Source organism: Harpegnathos saltator, unplaced genomic scaffold, assembly GCF_003227715.2.
Source record: "Harpegnathos saltator strain DR-91 unplaced genomic scaffold, Hsal_v8.6 scaffold139, whole genome shotgun sequence".
NCBI lineage: Eukaryota > Metazoa > Arthropoda > Insecta > Hymenoptera > Formicidae > Harpegnathos > Harpegnathos saltator.
Genome location: NW_020229916.1, coordinates 42,083 through 68,920, shown reverse-complemented (window position 1 = coordinate 68,920; position 26,838 = coordinate 42,083). Strand labels below are relative to the sequence as shown.

Here is a 26,838-nt window from a genome sequence, read left to right as displayed (position 1 = left end):
TTGAATGAAAGAAGGAGAAAATAATTCCTTAATCGAACATCAATTAAAGTTAATATTATCAACTAACTTAATATAACTTAAACATCAATATTATGAGCTGCCACAAACTTTAACATTTGGTACAATCATTCAGTTCAATTGTATTTTTGTACAATATTTTTATCGCTGTGAATATATGTATATATCTGTTTATATTTACATAAAAACCAAACTTATATAACCAATACTTATATAACCAATCATTTTTTCCCGGGTCATTTCTTCCAGCGATTGGTTTGTAACAGTTAAAAGTATTTTATTTTAAACTTCAACTAAATTTTATTTTATATTTATTTTTAACTTCAAAGTGCTCAAAAGATTAACGAGTCTCAACTTGCATCTCTTGCAATTTAGATTTCGAGTGAACATATAATAGTAATATGGATTGAAGCTTTTTGAATTAGCAGCAAATCACAATGCGTTTGCAAACAATCGGCGCGATGAAAATCGCGTTTACGCGCGTAAAAAGAAGAAGGAACAATTCGTGTGGAAGGTGGCAGTGTGCTTGAAATACCAATTTGAACGATGCGATATGCGCGAAGCAGATAACGTATTCCGTGCGCTACGATATCGGTTATCGGCCGTCGTGTGAAATACTTGGAAATGCACAACGTGCTGTGTAAAGGGGAAGTCCACCTAACTATACGTGCCGAAGCATAAATTACGCCGTGGATCTCGTAGACTGTCGTAAAATATTTCTTTTATTGTTCGAGCGTCTTGTTGCGAAACGAGGATTTTCCTAGTCCCAACGAAGATCTTCTCGATTCGACGATTGACGATTGATGACCGATACGTACGTTCTGTAATTACTCCAATAAATATTTCTGAGAAACGATTTGTGGGAACAACGCGAGACACGCATTTAACACTTTTCGTGTCGGATTAATCTTAAATAAGTCGGGTAGTTGATTCATATTGTCGTATTATGAGCCACATTTTATTCATTAGAAATATGTCTGAAAACGAATATTGGCCTATTTCATGCTTGTGTTTCATCTCAGAGCCGAATCAAACGGTCCGAACGGAAAGTTTGACATCGGTGGTCCACGTTGTCATATTACGAACTACATTTTACTCGTAATTAATATTTAAATAATATGTATCTCATAATAGGATTATAGGAATATTTCATGATTATGTTTCGTCCTGGAACCAAATCGTAAACAGTTTGAACGGATAGTTTTCAGTCGGGCAGCTGTATCATGAGTCACATTTTATTTGTCAAACAACACGTTTTTCATAATGATTATAGGAATATTCATTTCATACTTAGTTATGATTTAGTCTCAGAGGCAAATTAAACTTGGCTTGGACGGAAAGTCCGCGCGGGTGATTCCCCGCAACGGAAAGTTCAGCGAGGATCATTGATGATTTGCGTTATCATGTTATACACGTATAAGTCGGGTATCGTCCGTTAAATAACATGTGTCTCATAATTGCAAAAGAATTTCGTTACTATATTTTGTCTCAGAGCTGAATCAAACGGCTTGAACAAAAAATTCAGCGTGAATCACCGATGACCCACACTGGATCATGAGCCGTGTCTCATAATGATTATAAGAATATTTTATAATTATGTTTAGTCCCAGGAACTAATCAAATGATCTGGACGGAAAGTTTGGCGAGGACCATTGGAGGACTCACGTTATCATATTATGAGCCACATTTTATTCTTCAGATAACACATGTCTCGTAATGATTATAAGAGAATTCCATCATTATGTTTCGTCTCAGAGGCAAATTAAACGGTTTGAACAGAAAGATTAGCATAGACCACTGATGACTCACGTGGAACACATCAAGCCGAATGCTCAGGTCTAAATCCATCCTCCCATTATCTGACCGGTCGCCTTTGACTTCCCGCGCAATTTTGTAGTCGATGCAACCACCGATTCGCTTTCCTTCGCGTCAGATTCGATGCGTTTTCCTGCCTTGTCTCCCTCCTTCATTGCCGAAGCCTCCCCTTTGTCATCTTTGTCGTCTTTCTTTTCCGATCGTTCGCTCTTACCTTCATCCTTCGGCTTTTCTTCCTTCGGCTTTTCTTCCTTCGGTTCTTCTTCCTTCGGCTTTTCTTCTTTCGGCTCTTCTTCCTTCGGCTTTTCTTCCTTCGGTTTTTCTTCCTTCGACTTTTGTTCCTTCGGCTTTTCTTCTTTTGGCTTTTCTTCTTTCGGTTTTTCTTCTTTCAGCTTCTTCGTCCCGCTGCTTTCTCCACTGTCCTTTTGCTGCTTCTGCGTGCTTTCCTTCTTGCTCGCGTCCGTCTCGTCGTCTTTCTTCTTTTGACTAGTTTCCGCTAATGTTGATTTAGACTGCTTGCTGACATCCTCTTCTACGGGGTCCTCGGGTATAGGTGAGGGAGCTCTGGGTTTGGGCGTTCGGATATCGAGCGTCTTCTCCACGGACTTGTCCGTGCTGCCGCTGCTTGCGGATTTCAATAAACCTTTCTTCAGTGTTTCGAGTACAGGTCGTGGCAGCGGATCCGTGGCGGTTTCTGAGATTACAACTTTAGTAGTTCTTTTGAAAGCCTCGTCCGTATCTCCGGTTTCCGATGATTCTATATACAAATCATCAAATTTAACACATTGCAACGTCAGCCATATTTGAGTAATGCGTGGGTTTTTACAGGAGTTTCGTCACTCGTTTTCTTATTTAAAATGTCTTTGAACTTTTAAACAAGTATGAAAAGAGCATTTATATTTGAAAGATAAAAGCATGTTCTAGAGAGATGTGTGCACTATAGAAAAAAATATTCATTTTTGAGACACTCTGATTCCTGTAAAATCGAAAATAAGAAATAAATATCTTGTCACTAAACCATGTCGATTTAATGACTTTACAAAATTTCTTGCATTGCATGTTTCTTTTAAATACATATTCTAAATACACATTCTAAATATCGGTTTAAAATATGTTATATGTTATATTTTTTTATTTTTTTTCAATAGCTTTATCAGTAGCTTTTTTTTAATTGTGGGACTTGTGAGTTTGTTGTACATGTTATTCTACATGTTAGAAAGCTCTGCGAGGATTTACATATTAATCAAAATCTCACCGCATAAACATTAAAGTTTCAACAATATTTTTCTCTTAGTAATATAAATTTACGCATACAATATTAAAAAAGAGTCGAATAAAAGACGCCAATGAAAAATTCAATAAAAGACTCGATAAAGAAAGCACTGACGAAATAATGTTGAAGACTCTCAGGCTTGAATAAATTTTCGAAGCCACTAAAAGATTTCGAGGAGCTTAATAGATAATCGATCAAGAGATGATATTATCGACCATTTTTAGTTATCCAATATCTCAACATGCTCAGTACATGATAAAGTATTAATCCATTATTATTATCTTGATGTGACTGTTTTATATATATATATATATATATATATATATATATATATATATATGTATGTGTGTATATGTAAAGATCTACTAAAGATCTAATAAAGTATATTGGATGTTTCTATAAAACTGCATTCATGCAGTTGTTATCTACGCTGATTTGACATGAAATTTATCCAGATAAGAGAGAAAATCGCAATTACGTCAAAATGATGTCGAAATAACATATGATAAAACGAAGATAATTGAATAATGAACAAAAGATAAGTTTTTATAGTCGTTTGGTTCTCAATTTTAATGTTATTATGATTTTCTGTTTTACCTAGGTATCGATAGGAAGTTATATCAAACAGTAAAATCTTCCATGTACCTCGATAAAAAATAATTATATATAATTACATGTAATAACATGTACATAATAACATGTAAATTTCGTCTCCAGATATCCATATATAAATATACGTAATTGTATATCTTCACATTGAAAAAATGCTATTGTACAAACATAATTAAACATAATTAAAATATCTGGTGAGTGCAAAAGTTTCGAAGAATTTCTCAAGGACTGATCCTGTTTTATGACTTAAATCCAGGACTTAGAAATATGTAGAAATATAATATACCGTTCGATAATAGGAAACAATGGCGATTACTCGGTAGAATGTATAAATCGATTTTAGTAGAATTGTTTAGTCAATACATTTCTTTATCACGTAATCATCAAACCATCAAAATTTTTGCAATCGCCCAATAACCGCTTACGTTTATGATATCCAATGGAAAATAGGCGTATAATTGACAAAAAAACTTCTTTCCTTCATTTGACAATATCTTCTTTTTCAGTGCGGACATATATATAGATTTTATATATAGATATAAAATCTTCGATCGTTGATCGGGATGCGAAGTTTCACAAAACCGGCAAAGTCTATTCTTATTTCGTGATCGGTCGAGGTATGAACTCACCCTCTTGCTCTTCATCCACCTTGCCCTTACTCATCATGAACTTGGCGTAAGCGATCCTGGTAGCTGGCGTAACCTCCGAGAGGTTCGGATTATAATCCACCAGCCGATTCGGGTCCATGGACGCCAGGTCAGAGTTCGGCTGGTATCGTAAATGACGACGTAGACTGCGCCTGGACTGACGTTGCGCTGCCTCGTTCGTGCTGCCGATTGGATCCATCGTGATGGTGCTCTGTCGCACCACAGCGTTCCAGTCCTTCCTGCCGGCGGCGCTTCCTTTACGCGCGATTGCCCGCGCGATCTGACTGAAAACGTCCTTCGGCTCCTTTTCGCTCTGGATGACCGCGTGTACGATGCCCTCCACTATGCCGATCTGGAAGTCCTTCTGCAGACGGCGCTCCATCACCTTGCCCTTTTTGCCTGGTACTGGTGCGAAGAACACGATTAGTTATGACTATGCTTTCGTTAACACGTTCGTTATCACGCACTATATATGCGTGCACGGAGGAAAACTCGTGCAACTGAATTCCTGTTCTCTGGGGACCAAGAAAAAAACTGGAAAATGACCTCTGTTATTGCGGTCAAGGATATTCGTCCGCATTGAAACTCGATTGAGATAAGCAAGAGCAAAAGAAGAATTGACGAAAGAAACTGAGAAAGGAAAGCGAAAAACACAGAAACGTCCTACAGAAATCTCTTCCTCTCCCTACAAACAACTCAGATAATACAAACTTGCAAAAGGCATCCTATTATATATTATAATGGTAAACGTATTAAATTTGATTCTTTGATTGTAATTTGATTATTTAATTGTATACTGACTATTCGTTTCCTGTTTGTCGAGCGCCGGCGTGTGCATTCCATTTTTCTTGAGAATATCGATGAGATCGTAACGGAAGGACGAAATATCCTGGCGAATTTCCCTGACATCGTCCTCGGTGATACCGAACTCGTCTCGTTTTTTTTGCTCAGCTGTCACGTAACGACGTACAAGCAGACGCACGACGGTGTCGTGCCTGTTCATGGCCTTCTCTCGAGATTTTTTCTGGAAAAAGATCGTCAAGTGACATGACCGACGTACGACTGAAAAATTATCAAACAGCCTCAACACGTTCGCTACAAGGATCCATTTGGAAAACTCCAGCGAAGCCTATCCTGTGTGTCTTTAATGAAATGATTTTATCAACTGTATAAAAATTTTACTCTACGATACATTTACATAATAACACAATCGTGCATAAATTTGCATTTAATACGTAATAAAACTAAGTTTGTTTTACATAGCGAATAATAATTTTATTAATAACACCTAAGGATAATTATTCATTGATTATGTAAAACAGAGAGACTTGGTTTGTTCATATAGACTGAGAAAAAAAATTATTGCTGTCATACGTATGTGACTCTAATTTTTTATGAGAGACCAGCGCTTTGCAAATATGACACTGGCAACGAACATGTTAAATTGCTCGAGTTATAATTGTTAAATCTTCAACGAGAGGGACCACTAGATGTGGAACTTCATAAGTATACACGGAGAAAATGCTACAGTAAAAATTACATAAAAGTTGTGTCACTTTTTATAATATCTTTTGCAAAATTCGGACAATATCGATATTGTAGCATGTAGAATTATTATAGAAATGATAAATAATGAAAAATAAAAGAATAAGATGTTCAACGAGTCATTTCAATATTGTGTAATAAAATGTCAAACATGCACAATACTTTTGAACAAATGTGCAACAATTTCGATTACATTGCTGTAAGCTCCAAGATTATAGAAATGTTGTAATTTTGGCTATAACATTTCTTCCGTGCACAAAAATAATTTACGATGAAAGATGTTGTGGAGCGATTGTTGCCCCCGCATTTCAGCAGCTTCTGGAAAGTTTTGCTGGTCGGTATCATGTTAAACGGTGGCGGTACAGTGTCGCCGTCTTCGAAGTAGCTCATCCACAAGTGGCTTCTGGCGAATTTCCACTCTGTGTCTGATCGTTCCTGGAAATATAGATGATGTGTTAACACATTGATTTTCTGTGATGTAAAATAATTCATTCAAAATTCGAAAGATCCTCCTGTATAATACACCGCAAAAATCACATAAGAAATTAAATAATAATCCAAGCTTCCAGAATTTCGCCCCAACTGGAATGAACACCGGAAAGTAACGGCCAAGCCTGGCGGTTAAAATTGTCTTTGTTTCGCATTTTATTGTCTAAGAAAAAAATACAGTGTCTTGGGAAGAGATGTATGCTTCCGCATTAAATCTTTTTCTCAGATCGAGTTATATTTTTGTTGAACATTAATCGGTTGAAAAATTTTGATTGACTAAAAGAATTAAAATTAACATTGAATAAATCCAGATTACATATAATAATTGTTTAAATGGGCTATTTTAATTCGATTAATTATATACTAATTAATAATTAATTCCAACAGTCGCGACTATATGTATAATAAACGTATAATAAATTAGTTTTTATTACCGATTTTCTGCTGATTACTTTAGCCAAATAAGACTTTAACAGGATTAATACTTAATTGATGCTAGGTCACATCTAAGAACAATAGCTGTACTCATTCCAGGTAAGAGTTCGGTAGGTAGTAACAGACTCAGTTTGGCTTCCGGATTGGTGCTGCGTCCTTCGTGAATTAACCTAGTAGCCTAACGTTTCATAAATATTTCAGTTTACTTTTTCAGGGAGAGAAGAACAACCTGAAACTTAAGTCTAAAGTTTCGGGCTGTTTTCCTGCCCGAAGAGGTAAACTGAAATATTTACAAAACACCAGACATAAATCCACGAAAAATATGGTACAAATTCGAAGAAACCAAACTGGACACTTCTCTACGCAGCGAGGACTTTAAATACCAAGTAATAAAATCTTCATACGACATGTTTTCGAAAATTTGGGTCTACTTACCGAAATGATTTGGTAAGAGTTGGACATCATAGCGATCAGCATGTTCAGTAACACTATGACGTTTATCACAGAGTAAGAACCGAACATAAGGAGCGCCCAGAATCGCGTGAAACTCTTGATACCCGTCAGATCGAAGGACATTAAGTCGATCATGCCGAAACTCGCCCAGAAGAGAGACTGCGATGTCTCGAATAAACTGAAAGCACATCAATGAAATTTTAAAGTCTCTCACGTCGAAGATCTAAAATGATCCAGTTTACTTTTTCATTTGTGATATTTTCTCGCATTTCTAGATAATATTTATAATTCTGCTGTTTGGTATTATTTTTTAACCTTTTGTTTATACAGATAGTTAAGAAGATGACTTGTATCTGCAGAAATAACTATCTCCGGATTTTTAGTCCAGCAAAATCAGAATTTTTCTTTCTTGGCTCGTTGGAAACTCTTTACTTTTGCTTAACTGCTTAAATCTTAAAAGAACCAAAGAGAAAAATAAAACAAATCTTGAATCTTCAAAACAGTTTGCGATTCACCTAGAAACTTCACACACATGCGATGTCATTTTTAGCTATCAATATATCACTTGTTATTATTACGACTGCAGTCCTAAAGAAAACTGACTTGAAGTTGTCGCAAACAATTTATATTAAATATCTTCGTCCTTTTTCGCGGATATTGATTGAGAGTATCGTACTTGGCGAATCTCCTCCATATCGAGCAAGCTTTCTCCTGATTGTCGAAATCCGGCAACTCGTCGGATATGTGATAGCACTTCTTCTTCTCTAAATCCGCGTAATACCACATCAGCTGATTCATACCTGAAACAGAACGCAGGCTCAACGCGGGATACATCGTTCTATCTATCTATACTTTACAAGAAGTAGGGAAAAGTAGAAAAAAAATAAAAGTGCGAGCGAAATATCGAAGCTAAATAAATACGTGCGACGAGTTTCACGGACGCGAACAACGGAGTTCCGGAGATGAATAAGTAACCCAGAGAGACGGCGTTACTCACCGCAACCGAAGGCAAACAGCACGAGGGTGTAGATGAAGAAGAACTTGATAATGTCTATTATCATTCTCCCGAGGGAAATCTGGAGTGGCCCGAGATGAGGATTCACGCTGAATATGTGGACGAGCTTTAAAAAGCTGAAACACACCCACATGAATATTAATACATGCCGAATGCTCGTCGCCGAGACAAAAGTATCTTGCCTAAAAATGGAGAGCACAGTTCGTTAGATGGATAATCGAACGCCTAAACGCGTCAACGCTTCGAATAGCGCCTACGAATAGCTCCGACCGAAAGAATTTTTCTTCGCGTTTTCTGCCATTTCCTCGCAAATCATCGCGATTGCCGGACTGAAAGTTACCTGAAGATCATTCCAGCCGCAAATGCTCCCTCCGAAAGTAGCATCGGATCAAACGCGTGCCACTGATCCCGCGGATACCAAGGATCCAAGCCATTCCAGTATTCTCTCTGTTATGTATTAATTAATTGCATCAGTCGTTTGCAAGAAATGTGCGGATGAAATTTGGGATGTTACCGAAAAGCGTATTTAAGAAATTGCCGATTGGCGAGAGAAGGTAATTTTCGAAAAGGAACATTGGAATTTTTCTGATTGATTGATTGAAAGGGGAATTCTTAAATAAAAAATTTGAATTTCAATTCAAATTTCAGTTCTATCTCAATTCAGTCAAATTTTTATTCGGTTCTAACGCTCGTATTGATAATAGTCGCTGTTCGAAACTCGTCTCGCATGACATACCCAGTTTTGAATTTAAGGACTGAGTTTTTAGATTTAGGTTTTCCATTCCAATTAGAAAATATGTGCGACATTTGCAATTGTGATTCAAGTAAAAAAGTCCCGGGACGAAAATCTCTCTGAGACAAGTTCCAAGCAACGGCTATTAGTACGGGTCTAAATCAATTTGCAATGATTGTAAATCATATTGTTTTTCATTGGACTATCCTGCATGATACCGTTCGCTTTTCCGTCTGTATTAATTATTTAGCTTAAATCGGCCCTACGAGATCGCACCTATGGGATTTTCGCATATTTCTCATAAAAACATAATGAAACGTACTTGCACTAACCACCAAGCCGCGATTCGCATACTTATCCAGATCACGTAAAAAGTATTTTGAATGAAGTCCACGATATTCCAGAGATCTGATATATACTCGACTATCCCTTCTGCCCACAAAGACTTAATCTCACCGATGATTAAACCTGCGAGATGTCACTCTGTGTGAAAAATTCTATACTAATGTACTAATTGATACGAATCTTTTTACATAAAAATTATATAAGAATAGTATTTTTTTAAGTTTGATAAAACAGCTTTTATGACGCTTGCTGAAATATGACTTATTCACAATTATCTAGGAAAAAATTATTACTTACGAATTTTTTCTTTTTATATGATCATATATAATCATATGTAATTATATATATTTACACCGAAAAGATTGCTGTTGTATAAATATAATTGAAGTAAATGCTTATATGTTTGTAATGGTCCGCGATGTCAACGTTTAAGTGGAAGTATGGAATGAAACCGTGTTTTCCATTTTCTATCCAACAGCATTTTTTTTTCATATTGGCATATATAACCCCAGTGAGCACAAAAAGTTGTGAATAGAATGTTATTTTAATGATATTCAATATTGTACAACGTTTTTTAATATATAACTTTTGATGTTGTATTAACATCATTACGAATAACTTCGATATTCTTTTAAAATATTCTTAGAATATTAAAGAAGAAATCATATTATTTTTGATATAACATCCTATAATATATTTGGTATAATATTTTTGAATTATTTTAAAAATATCAAGTGAGAAAATGTTTAAGAATTACGCACGAAGTCAACATTTTAAGATTCTTCATCATTAAGATTTTACTGTTCTTCATTTATTGGGATTATATATAATTGCATATAATATATACACTTATACATATATACATATATACATATATATATATATATACATATATATATATATATAATTTTATATAAATATATGTAATTATTTTTTCCTGAGTATCGAAGGATACGTCACATTCTGCAGTTACATCCGTCATAGATCTCCGCGTGATCATTCATTTAAATAGACTAAAAAGTCTGCTAATAATAATTATTATCGATCACGTTTGTTCTTGGTACGTATTTGTACACGCTAATTGCCTTTAATCCACAATTTGAGTGGCTGCATTACTTATCACATAGATGACCACGCCACTTTCGACGAAACCCGGCACGCAACCGCGTTCTCGCTTCTTCCAGCCGGCAAGTGTATCCCGCATCCACTCGTTGCCGAATAATTCGATCAACAGGTATTCGACTCTTTGCGACGCCATGCCGAGAAGCACTACAAACCAAATACCTGGTCAAGACCGACTTTACCGTACTAACGTGTAACTCGCGATCGAAGCGCTGGCAGGATTCTATAAGTGCGATTCGATAAGTCGTTATGTACAAAAATTGCAAAAAAACAGGCTAACGTCACGATCGAACTTACTCAGGAAGAAAGCGTACGAAGCGGAGTGACATATAAACTTCACGAACGGCTTCTTCATAAACATCCCCATCTGCGAAGTCGGTGACATCATGTAGATCGTGCTGTAGACCGGGAACATCGCTCCGAGCTTGCCGACTTCCAGCAATTGGGCCAGCATGTTTTTCCTTCGGAATCCCGGAAGACCGTCGAACCAAATGGCGGCTAATAATTGCTGAACGTTCGGATGAGAGACGAACTGTCACAGAATATAATCATCCATAAGCTTATTAGTTCAATGCAAAATGGAGGACAATAATTATATACGTTTTTGTCTCTACATGGCCATATAATCATATGTAATTATGCATGTCCACACAAAGAACATTGCAAATTAAATAATATAATTAAAGTGACTATGTCTGTGGCAGCTTGTGGTCTCGACGTTTAATTGAATAAAGTCATTTTCTTTTTCTCATTTGATAACATTTTTTTCTATGTGGACACATATAACTATATCATTTAATGATAATATATAGGGTGTTCGGGATCTTTTAGGAACGAAAAATTGTAAAGATTAATCAGATCAAACTGAGAAGAAAAGTCCTTTACCATTTTGCAAATAAGTACACAAATTTTCAAATGATCGATTAAAAGAGCTTCTAGATATGATCATTTTCAATCATTGATAACTTAATAACTACTGCGATTTTTGCAAAACGATACTTGACTTTTCTTCTCAATTTGATCTGATTAATCTTCGCAATGTTTTGTTTCCAAAAGATCCTGGATACTTTGTATATGAAATTATGTACAATTTTTTATATAGTTATATGAGAATGATGAGAATATAGAAATAAAATTTATATACAAATTATACATAATTATATGTAATTTACGAGTATAATAAATATTTTTGAATAGTTATTAACAAAAAGTGACGAGCATGTAACACGATTACGTCAATTGCAATAAATTATTGCTATTGTCAAATTTACTGTTAGGACCAAGGAACGATTGCTCAGCGAGCGAAGAATATTAAATCAGTACGTATTACACTAATTTTATAATGTTATAAATTAACGTGAAATTTTATTTCATAAATGAAATGTTTTGTAATGCTCTGAAATATTAATTTTATGCGTATCTCTGGAATATTTTCACTCAATATCCCTAACACTTTTTCAAAGATGTTATCGGACGATACGATGCTTCCGAGAATTTTATAAAATATAAATATATGGAAAAATATTTTAGAAATATCGATCTAATATGTTTACAAAACGTCTGAAACAATTCGACCAGGTACGCGATTTCAATTAAGAAGAGAGAACAATTATTATTTCACATGGAAGCACAACATGGAAGCTTCAAGTGTCAATTTGTTGTTAGTTTCATCTCGCGCGTTTCATTGAAGATTAAAAACATGCACTCTCGCCGTCGCTATAAGAATGGCGTCCGAGTCTACGTACTTGCTTCTGCTTATACTTAATAGCCAGTTTGAGTCGTTCCAAGGTCTGCCTTTCCCCAGGATCCCAATTCTCTCCGGTGGGATTGTAGTTCAGCATTACTTCTAATTCGTAAGACGTGCGCGCATGGTCCAGCAAGGAGGTCGCAAATTGTTGCGTCTGCTCCCGCATCTCCTGGTGATCGATACAGACTAGAATAGATGCATGAACGCGTGCGGACGGGAAAGGAGATGCGCGATGATTTGATTGAACGTGCGCTACTGATCGTTTGTCGAATTTCTCTCCTCAAACTTGTACGCAAGGGAACAGCCTGTAGGTTGCGCGCGCAAAAGATCAAAAGATCTGGATGACTATAAATCTCAGTTACCGATCTCAGTTACCGTTTGAAGGGGCCCGAATGACTCGAGAAGGAGGAGGAGGAGGTGGAGGAAGAGGAGGAGGAGGAGGAGGAGGAGGATCATTGAGTTAAGTACGTTATATTGGGCGCGAAATTCTTGTTCCATCCTGCTGAGGCGACGCAGTTCCCACGAAAGCTCGAAGGCCGTCAGAAGTGGGTCTCTCGATGAAAGCGCGATTAGAGATGACGAGGTGAGCGCACGATACGCGTTTATTCGAGATTGCGAGTGTCGGAGGGAGTCTTGTTCGCTGGAAGTGACGCATTCGTCGCAGCCGCACCTGCAACAATATTACGAAGCTGTTCCCTTTTCTCTCGACGCAGACTCGTTTCTGACTGACGGAAGTAAGACAATAAACGACTCTCAATTGGTTATTTCAAATTTTTAGTTGCTTGGAGTAGTAAATTACTTGGTACGCAAAATGGTATGCATTTTAACAATAAAAATTACTACCAAATTTTACAACCGCAAAATATATACTACGTGTCGCCTTATTAACTTATTATACTTGCGTTTCATTCGCTATTTATGTTTTGAAAACTGAAGGCTACGTATGTCATTAAAAAGCTTGTGTTCTTTTTAGCAAGATAAACTGACAATTTATCTCTGCACTGCCAGGAGAGATGGTAGGAGAGATAGTAGCATTAAGGAGAATTTATATTCTCTACGTGTACTCATTTGATTTCCACGAGTGTGTGTGTGTGTGTGTGTGTGTGTATATGTGTGTCGATGAAATACTAAATTTAAAAATGGACCTTGGTGCACGTTACTTTTTTTCGTGTTGACGTACCTAGCATCGTGAGGCGTTGGTAAAGTCGCGCCTCGATCCAAAAGCAATTTCAGTATCTCATAGTTGTTTTTATGAGCCGCCAAGATTAACGGAGTTATGTCGGGTGTGAAATTCGACGACGAGTCCACGGCTTCCCAGCTCTGAAGCACGAAAATATCACAGAGATCATAATAATAATTCTTTTCAGTACTGACTGATTAGAGACTGCAATTAATATAATACGAAGAGACGCATACGAGCAAAAAGGATTTAATTATATATAATTATATAAAATTGCACATATAATTATATATAATAATTATATACAATTATACATCATTTGTGAATTGCGAATTTTATCTCTATATGGGCGCAAATATAATCGTATGTAATTACAATCACTTGGAATACTTGGTAATTATAGTCCACATGGAAAAGATCGAATAAAAAAAGGAAAAAATAGTTTTGTTAGATTAAACGTCGACATCACAAACATAAACAGTAACTTTAATTATTTGTACAACAGCATTTTTATAACGTACATAATTACGTACGCTTATACATAGCCTTATTTAGTATATTATTTAGGGCAAAAAATTCAATTAATAGTTATATATAACCTTTCTTTTCTCGAAAAAGAAGAATCAAATTCCGTTTCAGAGTGCAAATCTTTCGGGCAGATTCGCGCTATTTTCACCGAAGTAGATACGCATATTGCGCGTTTTGAAGAAAAATTGATCGAAAAAGAATGTACAATAAGATCCATGATCAAGTCAATAAATATGGCGGCACACGTAAGAGCCAGCGCGCTGTTGGTCGCGAGCGAAATTTAATACATAAAAGAAACATAACATAAACTTAACGTAAAAGAGAAAAGTTTGCTTTTACATATAAAATCCGAGTGTTTCCATTATCGCAAAACCATTATCACATATGAAACCAATGATCGAACTCACGTAGGGCTGCCCCGGCTTGTGTATTTTTTCTTCCCACTCCAGCAAGATCTCCACCGCCTCCACGTACTCCTCCTTAATGGCGTGCAAGAGTGCATCCTGTGTAAGACGCGCGAATTATGGTTTCGGAGGGTTTCAACGCTTTTACGTGTTAGCGACGTGCGACTCAGACGCTGCGTAATGCAGGTAGTTTATAACAATGTCGCCCTCTCTCTCTCTCTCTCTCTCTCGCAGAGCGAGAGCGTTCTGTACAGGATGACCCAAAACATCAAGTGTGCGTGTGTGCATGCAGACAAGCGTGTGCACGCGGAACTCTCATTAGGTCTAGTCTACAATACATGTCGTTTGCTAGAGTTAGATGCTAGTCGTTTATCATATCTATGTTGCATGTGAATATGATAAGCCACTCTACAATCAGATCGCAACAAGTCGCAAGTTGTAACAAGAATAATGCTCAAACAGTGAATATTATGAACTATGTAATATATTAAAATAAATTTGTCGTCAATGCTTAATTGTATCTTAACGCAAGCATAAGCGTACACATTTTTAATTGGGAATATCACCTGATATGTCTGAAGAATATAAGCTTCTTAAATTTCAGACCACACATCTTAGCTTCTCTGCTTGTTTGAAAAATGTTTGTCGGTTTTATCGTATAAAAGTATATATTTTCTTCTATAAAGTTAATAATAATTTCATCTATAGTTTTGAATCGTCTACGACTCGTAATATACGTACAGAAAAATGACTCTCAGTCGTAGTCGCGAGTCGGAAAAGATGGGACGTGGTGATCTCTTGTTCCGACGCCGACAGCCAATTTGTGACAACTTCATGCCGACAATCCGGCGCGCATGCGTCCGACATCCGACTCCGACAAACGACGTATTGTAAACTAGGCCTTAGCGGTATCCCGGTAGGCATCGATTACGGTATATCACATGGTAACGCGCATTACACTCGCGCAATAATTAGGGGAACGACCGGCCGGCCGCGTGATTTTCATGAGAGACGCCGCGCTATCCCGATTCCACGATACTTACCTTCACTTCGATTCCCAAATCCAGCAGCAATCTGATCAGGTCGATGTTCTCGTTCTCGATGGCGGCTATAAGCGCTGATCGGTTCAGCGGATCGACGCAATTGATATTCAGTATCTCCGGGTGCTCCTGGTTCTCTTCAATCAATCTGCGAACGCGGCAACGAGGATTAACACGCGTCGAGATAACAAGACGCGGCGAACTCGAAGTGATAACATTCGTCTCGCGGTCCGCAAGCGAGACTTCTCGTTAATTATATGCGTCTTTGATTGGTTTTAAATGGGAAGACATTCGCGTGCTAACGGTAGTGTTCTCTGAACATCATGAGAATTGATTGTCTGAACTGAAAGAAAAATATGTAAAATATGTGGAGACTAAAACAAAAATATTTATTCAGATACTAACAACATATTTATTTAAATCTAGTTTCGTTTGCTTGAATAGAACAAACCGTTGTTTTCATGAAAGGCTACGGCTTTAAAAAGTATATATTGTCTCATTCAAAAGAGATTTTATTAATATAAAAATATGTATGTAAGTAACTATGTCATTAGTATCCATAAACATTTGTTTTTTAGGTACTTTTTTTCTCAGTGTATAATTATCTATAAAAATATAAAATCGTCTATGATTGGTATATTGTTATGTTGTCATGTATTGTTGAATGTATTAATTGTATCCCTCTTCTAAAAGTCGATTATTTAATCGTCATGTTAATACTTTAACTGTCATACTGATTTTCACAGATTGCGCCAAGATTCAGCTAAAATTTTAACAAACCAAAATTCTAACGAAGTACGACTGGGTACTTAACTCGCAAAGTGTGAAATTAATTATGCTTTATGCATAAATTAACGAGATGCCACGAAATCCTAATTATAGGCCATAGATAATTCTCATGACGGATATTGATTCATTCGCTACTACGATTCATTTGGGAAATCCTCGCCTTTCGATCCTTTATTTTTTTTATAACATAATATAGACTTATTTAACATATTTCTAATTATTAAGAAATTAGATTTTTTTACTAAAATATATATTGATATTTTATAAATAAGGACTTACATCCACATGTTTCCTTAAATTTGCAGTTGAAGTTCTATTTGCATGAATATTTTTTTGCCAGCGCAAATTTTGCAGAGAAATTCCCAATTGTTTTCTGTGCCCAAGTTTTTGCTGTAACTCGAATATTTCTGCATATGCTAGTCATTTAGGCATTTTACAATCCTTCTCTGAAGATTGAGATGTTTTATCCATTGCTTGAATTTTTTATATAATTGAAACCGCGTAGCGCATTTCACGCTGGACGCAGGTTATGTTAACAAATAAGGACTGGCGACGCTCGATGGAAATGTTCAATAGGCACACAAGTTTTTTGAAAGAAGTACAGGTTGCGTTCGGAGAGGAGATTATCAGCGCTACTGCGTCGTTTTATCCTTGTTTTACATCTAATGAACAATAAATATAGATAGATGACTCAATAACGCGTTTTCCAAATGCAGCCAGGTTAACTATAATGCTTATTAGATATCAAGCATCGCACGTCGCGTTATCGTGCTGGTCTGCCAGAAACTTAAGTTTGAAATATATAAAGTAACTATTAAATTAGTTACTAGTTATCAAACAAATGTAATCTAAGTTAAGTTACAGTTATGGATGAAAAAAAAACGGAACGAAGTTAAATTATAGTTAGCAAAAAAAAAACATAACTGTAATTGTACACTGTAAGAAATGATGTGTTAAATTTAACATATTTCATGTGTCTCAAATCATCCACTCTCATTTATGTGTTAATTCAACATACAGCAAATATGTTAAAAAGTAACACGCATAATATGTAAAAAATTAACACAAAAATTTAACATTCAAATGCCGTCAAGAAGATCACAGTTTGTGTTAAATTGACATACAATAAATGTTACTTCAACATTTGGGAAAAGTAATGACCTATGATTTGATGAAATGAAAATGTTAAATTCACATAATCTATGTGTTAAAAATCCAATCTTTATATAGTATAACACATGATAACTGTTATAATAAGGAAATTAACACATTTTAAGTGTTGACTTTAACATATAAAATATGTCAAAGCAAGAATTCATGCATTTACATATAAATTGTGTTATTTTAACATTTGAAAATGTTATTTTAACACTTGAAAATAGTTAATCTTAATTTAACACAAGAAAGTCTAAGTAACACAACAACGATATGTTAAATTAACACACGACTGTGCAAAAAACTTTACACGAAACTTTCTACACACAAAAGATTTTATCAAAAGTACGAAACGTATTTAACTGTGTGTAACTTCGTTACGAGCAACGAGTTACCTCTCGACCCTGCTGTAAAAATCGTGTGAGATGTGAAATCCAGATTGTCACAGTATTCCCAATTTCACTGGATTGACTCTCGACTCAGAACAGCCGACTTGCCGGCGCATCAACATTTCGCGCAACAAGCATGAAACGCGCAGCTCTTCGTCTACATGTCGCGCGCGGAGTCCATGCTGAACCCAGTTTATCTTACGTCTCAGCCAGGACACCCTCGCCGGAGGCACATTAACACGCAGAGCGATGCTCAGGATTACCTTTTGACAGTGGCACAATCGCCTCGTTCCGCGCTGAGCAAGAAGTGCTTCTCGACCGGGCCAAGAATGTAGTCAATAGGCGCCTGCAACGATGACACCGACGGCGCTTTCGCCTCGTTCGCTAGCAGATCCTGCTGCGATTCCGACGGATTCATTTCACCCTCGATGTAGCGCCTCGTGAACGTAGCTCTCGTGACTGCTCAAAGTCTAAGCTAAAAATTGAAAGATGCTTGCCTATGATTATTTAACTGTCATTGCCGATTGTGAAGCTTAGACGTGTTTGAAATTGCCCTCCCCCTCCCCGCGAAAATTATTATATTAATTTACATATAATTATACATAATCCTTTTCTCCGGGGAGAAATGTGCGAATTACATGCAGAGACTTCGCAATAGATTCAACGACAAAAACGGACAAAGAAATTTCACAAATCCGTTTCGAATATATTTGACTTTGATAGAATTTCAATTGACGACTTGATAATGAAAACATGTCATATTGGAAATTAGAAAATTCTGATGTGATCGATTACTGGTTTCGACATTCTCGAGATACTGCCTTCTAATTTGTAAAAGAAATGATTCATATATGAATTTTATCTTTATACGACGATATATTGCACATATAATTGTATATAATTATATATAAAATTATATATATTCACGTGGAAAAAATATTGTTGCATGGAAAAAAAGATATAGCTTGGTTATAATCAACAATTGGACTTGTTCTCAGTTTTTCAGGATGGATTCGAGTCCTTTGTCATCATCAACGGGCAAATCTCTCACACGTGGGCGTATGCTTCGTTAGTTTGTCATAATTTACTTGTATAAATATCTTCATTAGAACGATTCCATTTTTGTACACTGGCACGAAATGATATATTCGCGCGGAAATGAAATTCTATATGTATAAGTTATATGTGCGAGTATACATATATGAATTATGTCGCTATATAATTACATATATAATTACATATGTTTGCATAGAAAAAACGTTGTTGAATAAAAGAAAATAGTTTCATTCAGTTAATTAACGTCATGGATTACCACAAGCGTAAATATTTATTTTAATTATATTTGTACAACATTCTTTTTGGCGTAGAAATATATAACTGTGTCCATACAGAAATGAAATTCATGTTTTCTCAGATGGTTTTAGCTGATTCTATGAGCTGATTCTGGTCCAATCAGAATCGATTTCTTCCGAGTAAGAACGTTAAGGTATCTCGAAGTTTCCAGTAAACTACTTCGACGACTTTGATTGGATGAATAATTGTGAGGCGAACTCGCCAGAAGATTCGACGATAGAAACAGATAAAGAAATCTCACAAATCACCGTCCCGAGTATATTTTGTTTTCGGTAGAATTTCAATCGATCACTCGATTACGAAAATGTGCCGCATTTAGGAAATTAGAAAATTTTGTAACCGATTATTTTTGTCGACGTTCTTGAAATGTTGTTTCCCAATCTGCGAAAGAAACTGTAATCGAAGAGACGTACAGTACTCTCAGGGCAATCTCTATAATTCCAAAGTGATGTCAGAATTAATTAAATCCATGGACCCTGCGTGTCAGACTATTATGGTATAATACGATTATCTTGTTGATAGAAATTTGCAACGCGTGCTATCGAGTTCACTCCGTTGCGTTGTGTATAGAGCTCGATGTAAATAGGTCACGCGTTCCGGTCGAAGAGCTAGTTACCCTCCGACAGTCGATTCTTCCGTAAAACAAGAGACCTGTTCTACGTAATCTTCTTCGGGTCATCCAAAATGCAAGAGCAGGTAGGGCACGGGAGATGATAACGCGAGTAAGGCTTCCTGCGCTTAGCATATGCGGCTTAAGGTATTCGGATCAATCAGGACAGTGTTTCACTCTCAAACCCGAAGAAAATACCCCAGTTCTAACTTCTCGCGGTTGTCCAACAGAGTCACGAGTTTCTCGCGATATCGTTCCTTCGTACAACGCATAAATTAACGTGTAAAATCGCGATGTTGGAGAACGATGCTCAAGTCGGATTTTGGTGATTTCTTCTTTTCATAAGAAACGAAGAAAGACGCTTTGCCTTAAAGTCTCAACGCCTTGATTTAGTTTCGACGAGTCAATATGTTGCTGCCTTTCGTTCCAATTAGATTAAACCTTAATTACGTAACTTGCTTTCGTCTTGCACAAACGAAGAACGAGGTGTACCGTAAATATAATTCGTACAACGCACAACGTACAGCATTGTCTTTGATCGAGAATATTCCGGATGAGAAAACAAGAATTGAATCGCTCAATCGTATTATAGACGATCCGTCGTTGACTCTGCGCGGCATGTTGTCGCATTTATGTGCGAACAAATGTGTGTGTGTGTGTGTGTGTGTGGGACGAGTAAAAACGATAAAGAATGCTGGACGGAATAAAAAAGCTGAGGTATCGACGCAATTATATACGAATAATATTATAAATGCAAGATCTATTGACGTATCGTTGCGTATATTAATCACGCTAATTTAGGTTACACCGAGCAGACGACTCCTCGAGATAATCGGAGAACGCCTTCCCCTACAACAAGAAACAAATCTCTGCCTCGTTAAAGGGGAGAGTTTCTTCCGCGAGGAAGAAGAGCGTTTCACCAACCAGGTCTCTTTCGGATAAAAAAATAATTACGCGTAATCGTGTATAATCTATAACGTCCGTTACGAATATAATTGAAGTTGTATCTTAATCGAAGTTGTAAACGTCTTACGTTTGTGGCAAGATGTCGAACTGAATAGAATCGGTTAGGCCGATTCGATTAAAGCCGAACTATTTTTCCATTCGATAGCATTATTTTTTCCGTAGTATAACTGTATATATAGTAGTATATACACATATATAGTATATAGTAATTTATATATACAATCATGTAGAATTTTATACAATCGTATAAAATCATACTGGTCGTGATGAAATCACAGAAATCATATAAAATTATTTCCGACACGGAGAAAGAGCAAAGTTCTCGCGTCAATCGCGTTTTTCAACTCGCGGATTTCCCGTTAATTAAGAATTAAGAGCTCGAAATTAAGAGCTACGTCTTTTCCACGAAAAGCACAGAGCCTCTCAGAGAGGCTCTCGACTCTTCTTTCCCCCGCGGCGCAGAGTCGGCAAGAAGAGCGGAAGACGAACGCGTCGTTGCGCCCCGCCCCCGCCGGCGCGTCCTCCGCGCTTTTCCCCGGCCGCGCTCTAATCTCGTGTGCGGAAAATGTACTTACTTTGTAAGGGGATGTAAGGTACACTCGTCCTCCACGTCGACGCCGGCGTGCTCGCGCGAGTAACGCCGGCCGCGGACTGTATCACGGTCACATCTACGCGGGCCGCACGGCGAAACCTTACGACGCCGTCAAGCAGGTTGATCTTCAGGGCGCGGATTAAGCACGGACGAGGTGCGCGTACCGAAAAGAAAAGAGCACGCAGCCTCGCCTACGGCGAGTGAGTGCGCGACACAATGTGTCCGCCGTCACATTGTGCGCGCGGTATCGGCATTACCACGTGTGGCCGCACCGTTGGCCGCACAGAAACGCCGGAGGTCGGGGGGGCGGAGAATTACCTTCTTTCTCTTTCTCTTTCGTCCCTAACCCCCGGATTAATGGTTCGCGAGCCCCGTGACGGCGTGATAGCAGCCAAATCCGAAGCTCGTATGCCGGCGACGCGCTCCGGCACATTCTTCTTCATTCTCCCCAGCGTCGCGAATTCATCCTTCTCCTCTCGCGCCGTGCCCGCGCGATTATTTATCTGCCCCGGGCGGCGGCGAGACGTGTGTCATTTCCGTTTTTAGTGTGACGCGACATCCGTAACAATTCGGGAAACATTACGCGGGAGGAAGCCGCGGCTGATGTACGACCGCGGCCGTTAGCGAGCCGATACCGGCCGCGATATACGCGAGAATATATACATATATATTGACGTTACGTACCAGAAGAAATATATTCGACCTGCTGCGGTCGCGCGCGAATTGAAACAATCCCGCCTGGCCGGTGGGCAGGTAGACAGACGAAGTTACCTTTTTGACAGACACTCGGGCGAATTCTCTCAGTTTCTTTCAGTTTCAGTCTCGGGAACGAGAAACACCAATGAGATGAGTTAACGGAGTGAATAACGAAAGTGAGAAAATAGCAGCGGCGCCGCTCGCACTTCGCGAGATAATCGAGGTGATTGCGTGAATAATCGGCCAACTGATTATAAATAATTCCCCCCCGGCGAGCCAGACAGGCGGAACGCGCGGTGAGAGATGGGTCTGGAATTTACGGGGGTGTGTAATCGAGAGTCGTTGGTGCCTTTGATAAAACGAACGAATATGGCGGGACAACGACAACGACTGATGGGAATGGCTATCGATGGGGAGGGCAGTGCTGGGCGTTAATCGATGGAGATCTTAGTCGGCCGAAGCGATCATCAAGATTCGTCGATCGTCACGCACGCAATTATGGACGATTCCAAGCGGGATAAACGCACTCGTCCTCATGGAAATCCTCCGCTCGATGAAAATCGCGATCGATCAATGCTCAACGCTGCGCTTGCAGAAACGAGCAACACCACGTCCGTCCGGCCACTTTGTATCTCTTTAATTATTATAGTTACGTATTAAATTTACATATACATCTTAAGAACGGCGCTCAACGGGGATCGTATCGGGCGCGAGACGCGCGCGTCGCCGCGCCGCGACGCGAGCCCCGAATGTATGATACATATCTTAGGCTCAGGCTGGATCGAGATAACAATCGGTCCCGCCGTTTTACGTAACGCGTGAGACTTGAACGTCGTCTACAGTGGCAGTAAGCAGTAAGAAGTAAGCGTGAACAGTAAGAAATGGACCAAGCACAGTTGATTATTTTTGTCATAATCGGCTGTGATTGGTTTATTTCTTATCGTTTAAGCTTCTTATTGCTTCTTACTGCTTACTGCCATTGTAGATGACGCTTTACAGGGAATTCGGTCGGATACGTCAGCGTGGCGCACCGCTGCGCGCTAATGAATGAATTATTCCGCTTGGCGCACGAACTGACGCGAGAGCGCGGCTTTTTACGGGGAATTTTTCTACTCGGCGCACCCCCATGGCATCCAGCAAACGCCGACCGACAGTGATATCACGTCACAATTTCCTGGCCAACAATGTTGACAATGCTATCTTATCATCATCGTCAGGGGCGAATTTAATTAAAACTGAAACAAGTGTCGCTGGAGCATCCGGCTACTTTTTTTCCAGCGTTTTATAAAAATAAATCTTTGTAAAATATCGCAAATTTCAAACTCAAATTACACGCGTTCATATACGTGTTCAAATTTTGTTGCAAAACAGCAGAGGCTGAAGGGGAATTACACGCCGACAGCCGTTTTCAAGGCTATTTTTACAGATTTTTTTTAACAGAAATAGTAGGATCAATGGACTTGAAATTTTCACAGTGTATTCATTAATGTTCAAAGTACAAAATAAATTTTACTGGATCACAAGAACCGATCCAATTTGTAATTATAGATAAAAATGCGGTCATCCGTTTGCGAGCTCTATGTTTGCAAATTTCAAGTTATTCGATTCAGTAGTTTTTGCATATCAGTAGTGTCGACAGTTTAAGAAAATGGTGTTTCCAGATAAACGCGTTTAAAGTTTTATGTGCACTTTGCATGTGGATAATACGAAATACACACTGCCGTTATACTTTCAACTACTTTTGTCCTCCTTTATCGTAGGAATATATAAAAGAATTCAAGATTTAAACAAAAGATTTTAAGCCGTCTACGTAGTGAGCGAAGGGAATCTTCGCGCAACTTAATAACGATATTTCAGGCCAGCGTGCCTTTACATTCAAACCTTGAATTTTAATTCCTCCTGCTCAATTTTTTGATATCCTTCTTCTAACCTCACACAAATATTTTTAAATGTATATATTTTAAGAATATGCAATAAAAAAATAGCCACAAATTTTTCTTTCCCTGTAATTCCCCTCTTAAGAGACTGCTGAAACAGCATCAGGCCCCGAAAGATTACCAGCCGCCCCTGACAGTCATCATCTGATCGTTTAGATAATACGCATATAATACGCGTATTATATTGCATTTATTATTATGCCATTAAGTGGGAAATTATAACATCGATGTTGTGTCGCTGACCGTTTGTGTTTACTGGGATATCGCGTGAGGCTGTGATTTACTCATATCGAGGAGCACAAATTTGTGTACCGCGTTAATGAGTTAATCAGTTTCTCGTTAGGTATTTTTTCAACTGTTACAATGTGGTATAACATTTATGCCGTATGTAAGATGGCTGTGCGCACCGCCTTGTCGAATGTTTCCAACGATGCCTAGGAGGACATCCTAGCCGAGCAAACTAGCATCCCATACAGTAGAGAAGTTGCAGCAATATTGCTGCAACGTTGCAGCAACGTTTTTTCAACGCTTTGTGTGCTGTATGGGATGGTACTTTTTCAGTGTACGAGTGTTGATATCTTCCAGAAAAATTCCCCGTGCGTACACTTCGACAGCGAGCAACGCGAGATCCTTCGCCGGAGGATCACGCGCTGCGAATCGTCTCGTTGTTTGCAGCGGAACATACATTTATATGTACAACGCTTGGAAGCCGAGTCACTTCGGTCATTTTTACGCTACGAACGTAATTATCATATATTTTGGTGCTCTCTGAATTTCTCGGGATGAAATTTCACTCGGAAACTCGAGCGACCACCGAGTTTTCTTCGGATTCTTCACTCGTGTACGCGATAAATTTTCCACGGTGAACTGCCGGGTGAATACTTTCATCTTCTCAGGAACGTATTCATTCCAATCAATTGAAGCGTTTGTTTGTATCATTCGCTCAGAATTCGCTCTGAGCTTGCGCGAGTGAGACGTTCGTCCTTGCGTTTTTGAATGGCAATATTTTCGCGATATCTCTCTCGGTGAAAATATCGCCGCTTTTCACGTTTTGAGATTCCGAAATTCCGTTCCGGGAAATTTGAAGCCCAGATTCAGCTGGATAAATAGATCAAATTGTTACTGTTGTTTTATCATTATCATCAGAGGCGAATTTACGCTGAAACAAGTGCTGCTGGAGTATCCGGCTCCATGTGCCTCTTTCATAACGTTTTATAAAAACAAATCTCTATAAAATGTTGCAAATGTTGTAAATTTTACTCAAATTATATACGTTCATGCGTTCAAATTTTGTTAAAACAGCAGAAGCTTAAAAGGATCCTGAATGCCGCTCCAGGATCTCCTTAAGAGGCTGCTGGAACAGCACAGGCTCTGAAAGATTACCACTCGCCCCTGATAGTCATCATCTGATCGTTCAGATAAACAAATTAGATGAGAATTTAATAGATTCAACTGCTTTCACAAGACAGATTCGATGGACTTAGCACGCACTAATACGTACCACCGGAGCATCCAGCCGAATTCGCTAATAGACATGAGAGAGTTGAAGAATGTTGAGAGACAGAGAAGTAGACCGAAAAGGAGGAGATATAGAAAAAGAGCGAGAGAGAGAGAGAGAGAGAGAGAGAGAGAGAGAGAGAGAGAGAGAGAGAGAGAGAGAAGAGGGGAAAGAGTGCACACGATTACAATACGGATCTGCGACTACATCGATGGTGTTTAGGGTTGCCAGATTTATCAATTGCCAGGGAAGGACGGCCGAAAATTGCGATGAGCCAAAAATAAGGAGTTCTCGCGTCTCTGTCGTTTCTTCGAACATCAATTTTCGACAGCGTACATATTATACATTTCACACACGCATATCGATAAAAGTATATATCGACGAAAACATTACGTTAGGTAGTGATGACTATAATCAGTCAGCGGGTCTGCCGAGCGAAAAGAAGAAGGAAACTCCTGCGATAAGGAAGGACAAATCTTCATAAGAAATATTGCAAAGTTCACTCAAATTGCACGCATTCGTGTATGTTGAAATTTTGTTGAAGCAGCCGAGGATTAATCCGCCCTGCTGGTCATCATCCGATCGTCCTGAAGATCCGTCCTTGGCGGGACATGAAGATTTCGGCAAATTTTCGCTTTCGGAAAAGAGGAACGATCCTTCCCAGAGGAGGGCGTCTGGCAAGCCTAATGTCCCGAGTCCCGAGATCGTCGGGATCGTCAAATTTATATGTACACCGAACACGTAGTGAGGCAGGTGGATGTACAGCGCGGTACCCGATATCACATGCGCATTTCGTCATTCGCTTGCGGGTGTGCTTTCCAATTTGCCCCTTTCCATTTCTCGCTCTGTTCGCTGTTCTTCGCTTCGCTCTCCTCCAAGTGGAATCACGTAGGCGCGCGCGTGAATGGGCGTTCGGACGATCCTTGCGATTCCCGAGAGAGCCTGGCCGTGCCGGTCGATGGTGGTGGATGACGCGAGACAGGTAGCGACGAGCGGGAATAATATTCGTCGCGAGCGGAAACAATCAGCCTTCGTTTGTTCTCCGTCACGAGCCGTCGAAAGGGCCCGAGAGCTCGTTGGGAAGTACGAGCCGTTCGAATTTACGAGCGCTAATTGAGACGTTACCCGCGGACAGAAGCAAGCGAACTTTCGAGCGAATAATCATAATCCGTAACGCTGCCATGGAAACGGCAATGATAAATCGGCACCGTTTATCGGGCGTTTTTGTAGTGCGTTTTAGTTTTTAACTCGTTCACCGGTAATTTCATCAAAGCCTTTTGAGCGCGTAAGGGGCGTCGTCATCGGTCGCTTCACTCGGTTAAACGAAATGTGTGTGTGAGAGAGGCAGAAGGTGGAATCTATAATTTAATACTGACCGCGTATTCAACGCAATCGACGCGACAAAACCGAAGAGGGGAAAGAGGAGGGGAAGATCCAGCGCGAATCGAACTA

General features: G+C 38.7%; 1 protein-coding gene across 1 annotated transcript; it reads right to left on the bottom strand.

Moving 5' to 3' along the window:
• Window positions 1-102: 102 nt before the first annotated feature.
• On the bottom strand, window positions 103-21,542 carry trp (transient receptor potential). The gene is made up of 18 exons (XM_025308075.1): window positions 21,239-21,542; window positions 17,998-18,209; window positions 15,405-15,549; window positions 14,365-14,460; window positions 13,430-13,569; window positions 12,718-12,919; window positions 12,248-12,418; window positions 10,800-11,034; window positions 10,497-10,649; window positions 9,358-9,503; window positions 8,643-8,749; window positions 8,285-8,418; window positions 7,964-8,087; window positions 7,270-7,465; window positions 6,181-6,345; window positions 5,167-5,389; window positions 4,348-4,770; window positions 103-2,590 (listed from the first exon to the last, which is right to left on the bottom strand). The coding sequence occupies exons 2-18, from the start codon at window positions 18,150-18,152 to the stop codon at window positions 1,857-1,859; spliced, it is 3,549 nt and encodes a 1,182-aa protein (XP_025163860.1). The 5' UTR covers window positions 18,153-18,209; window positions 21,239-21,542; the 3' UTR covers window positions 103-1,856.
• Window positions 21,543-26,838: the final 5,296 nt, after the last annotated feature.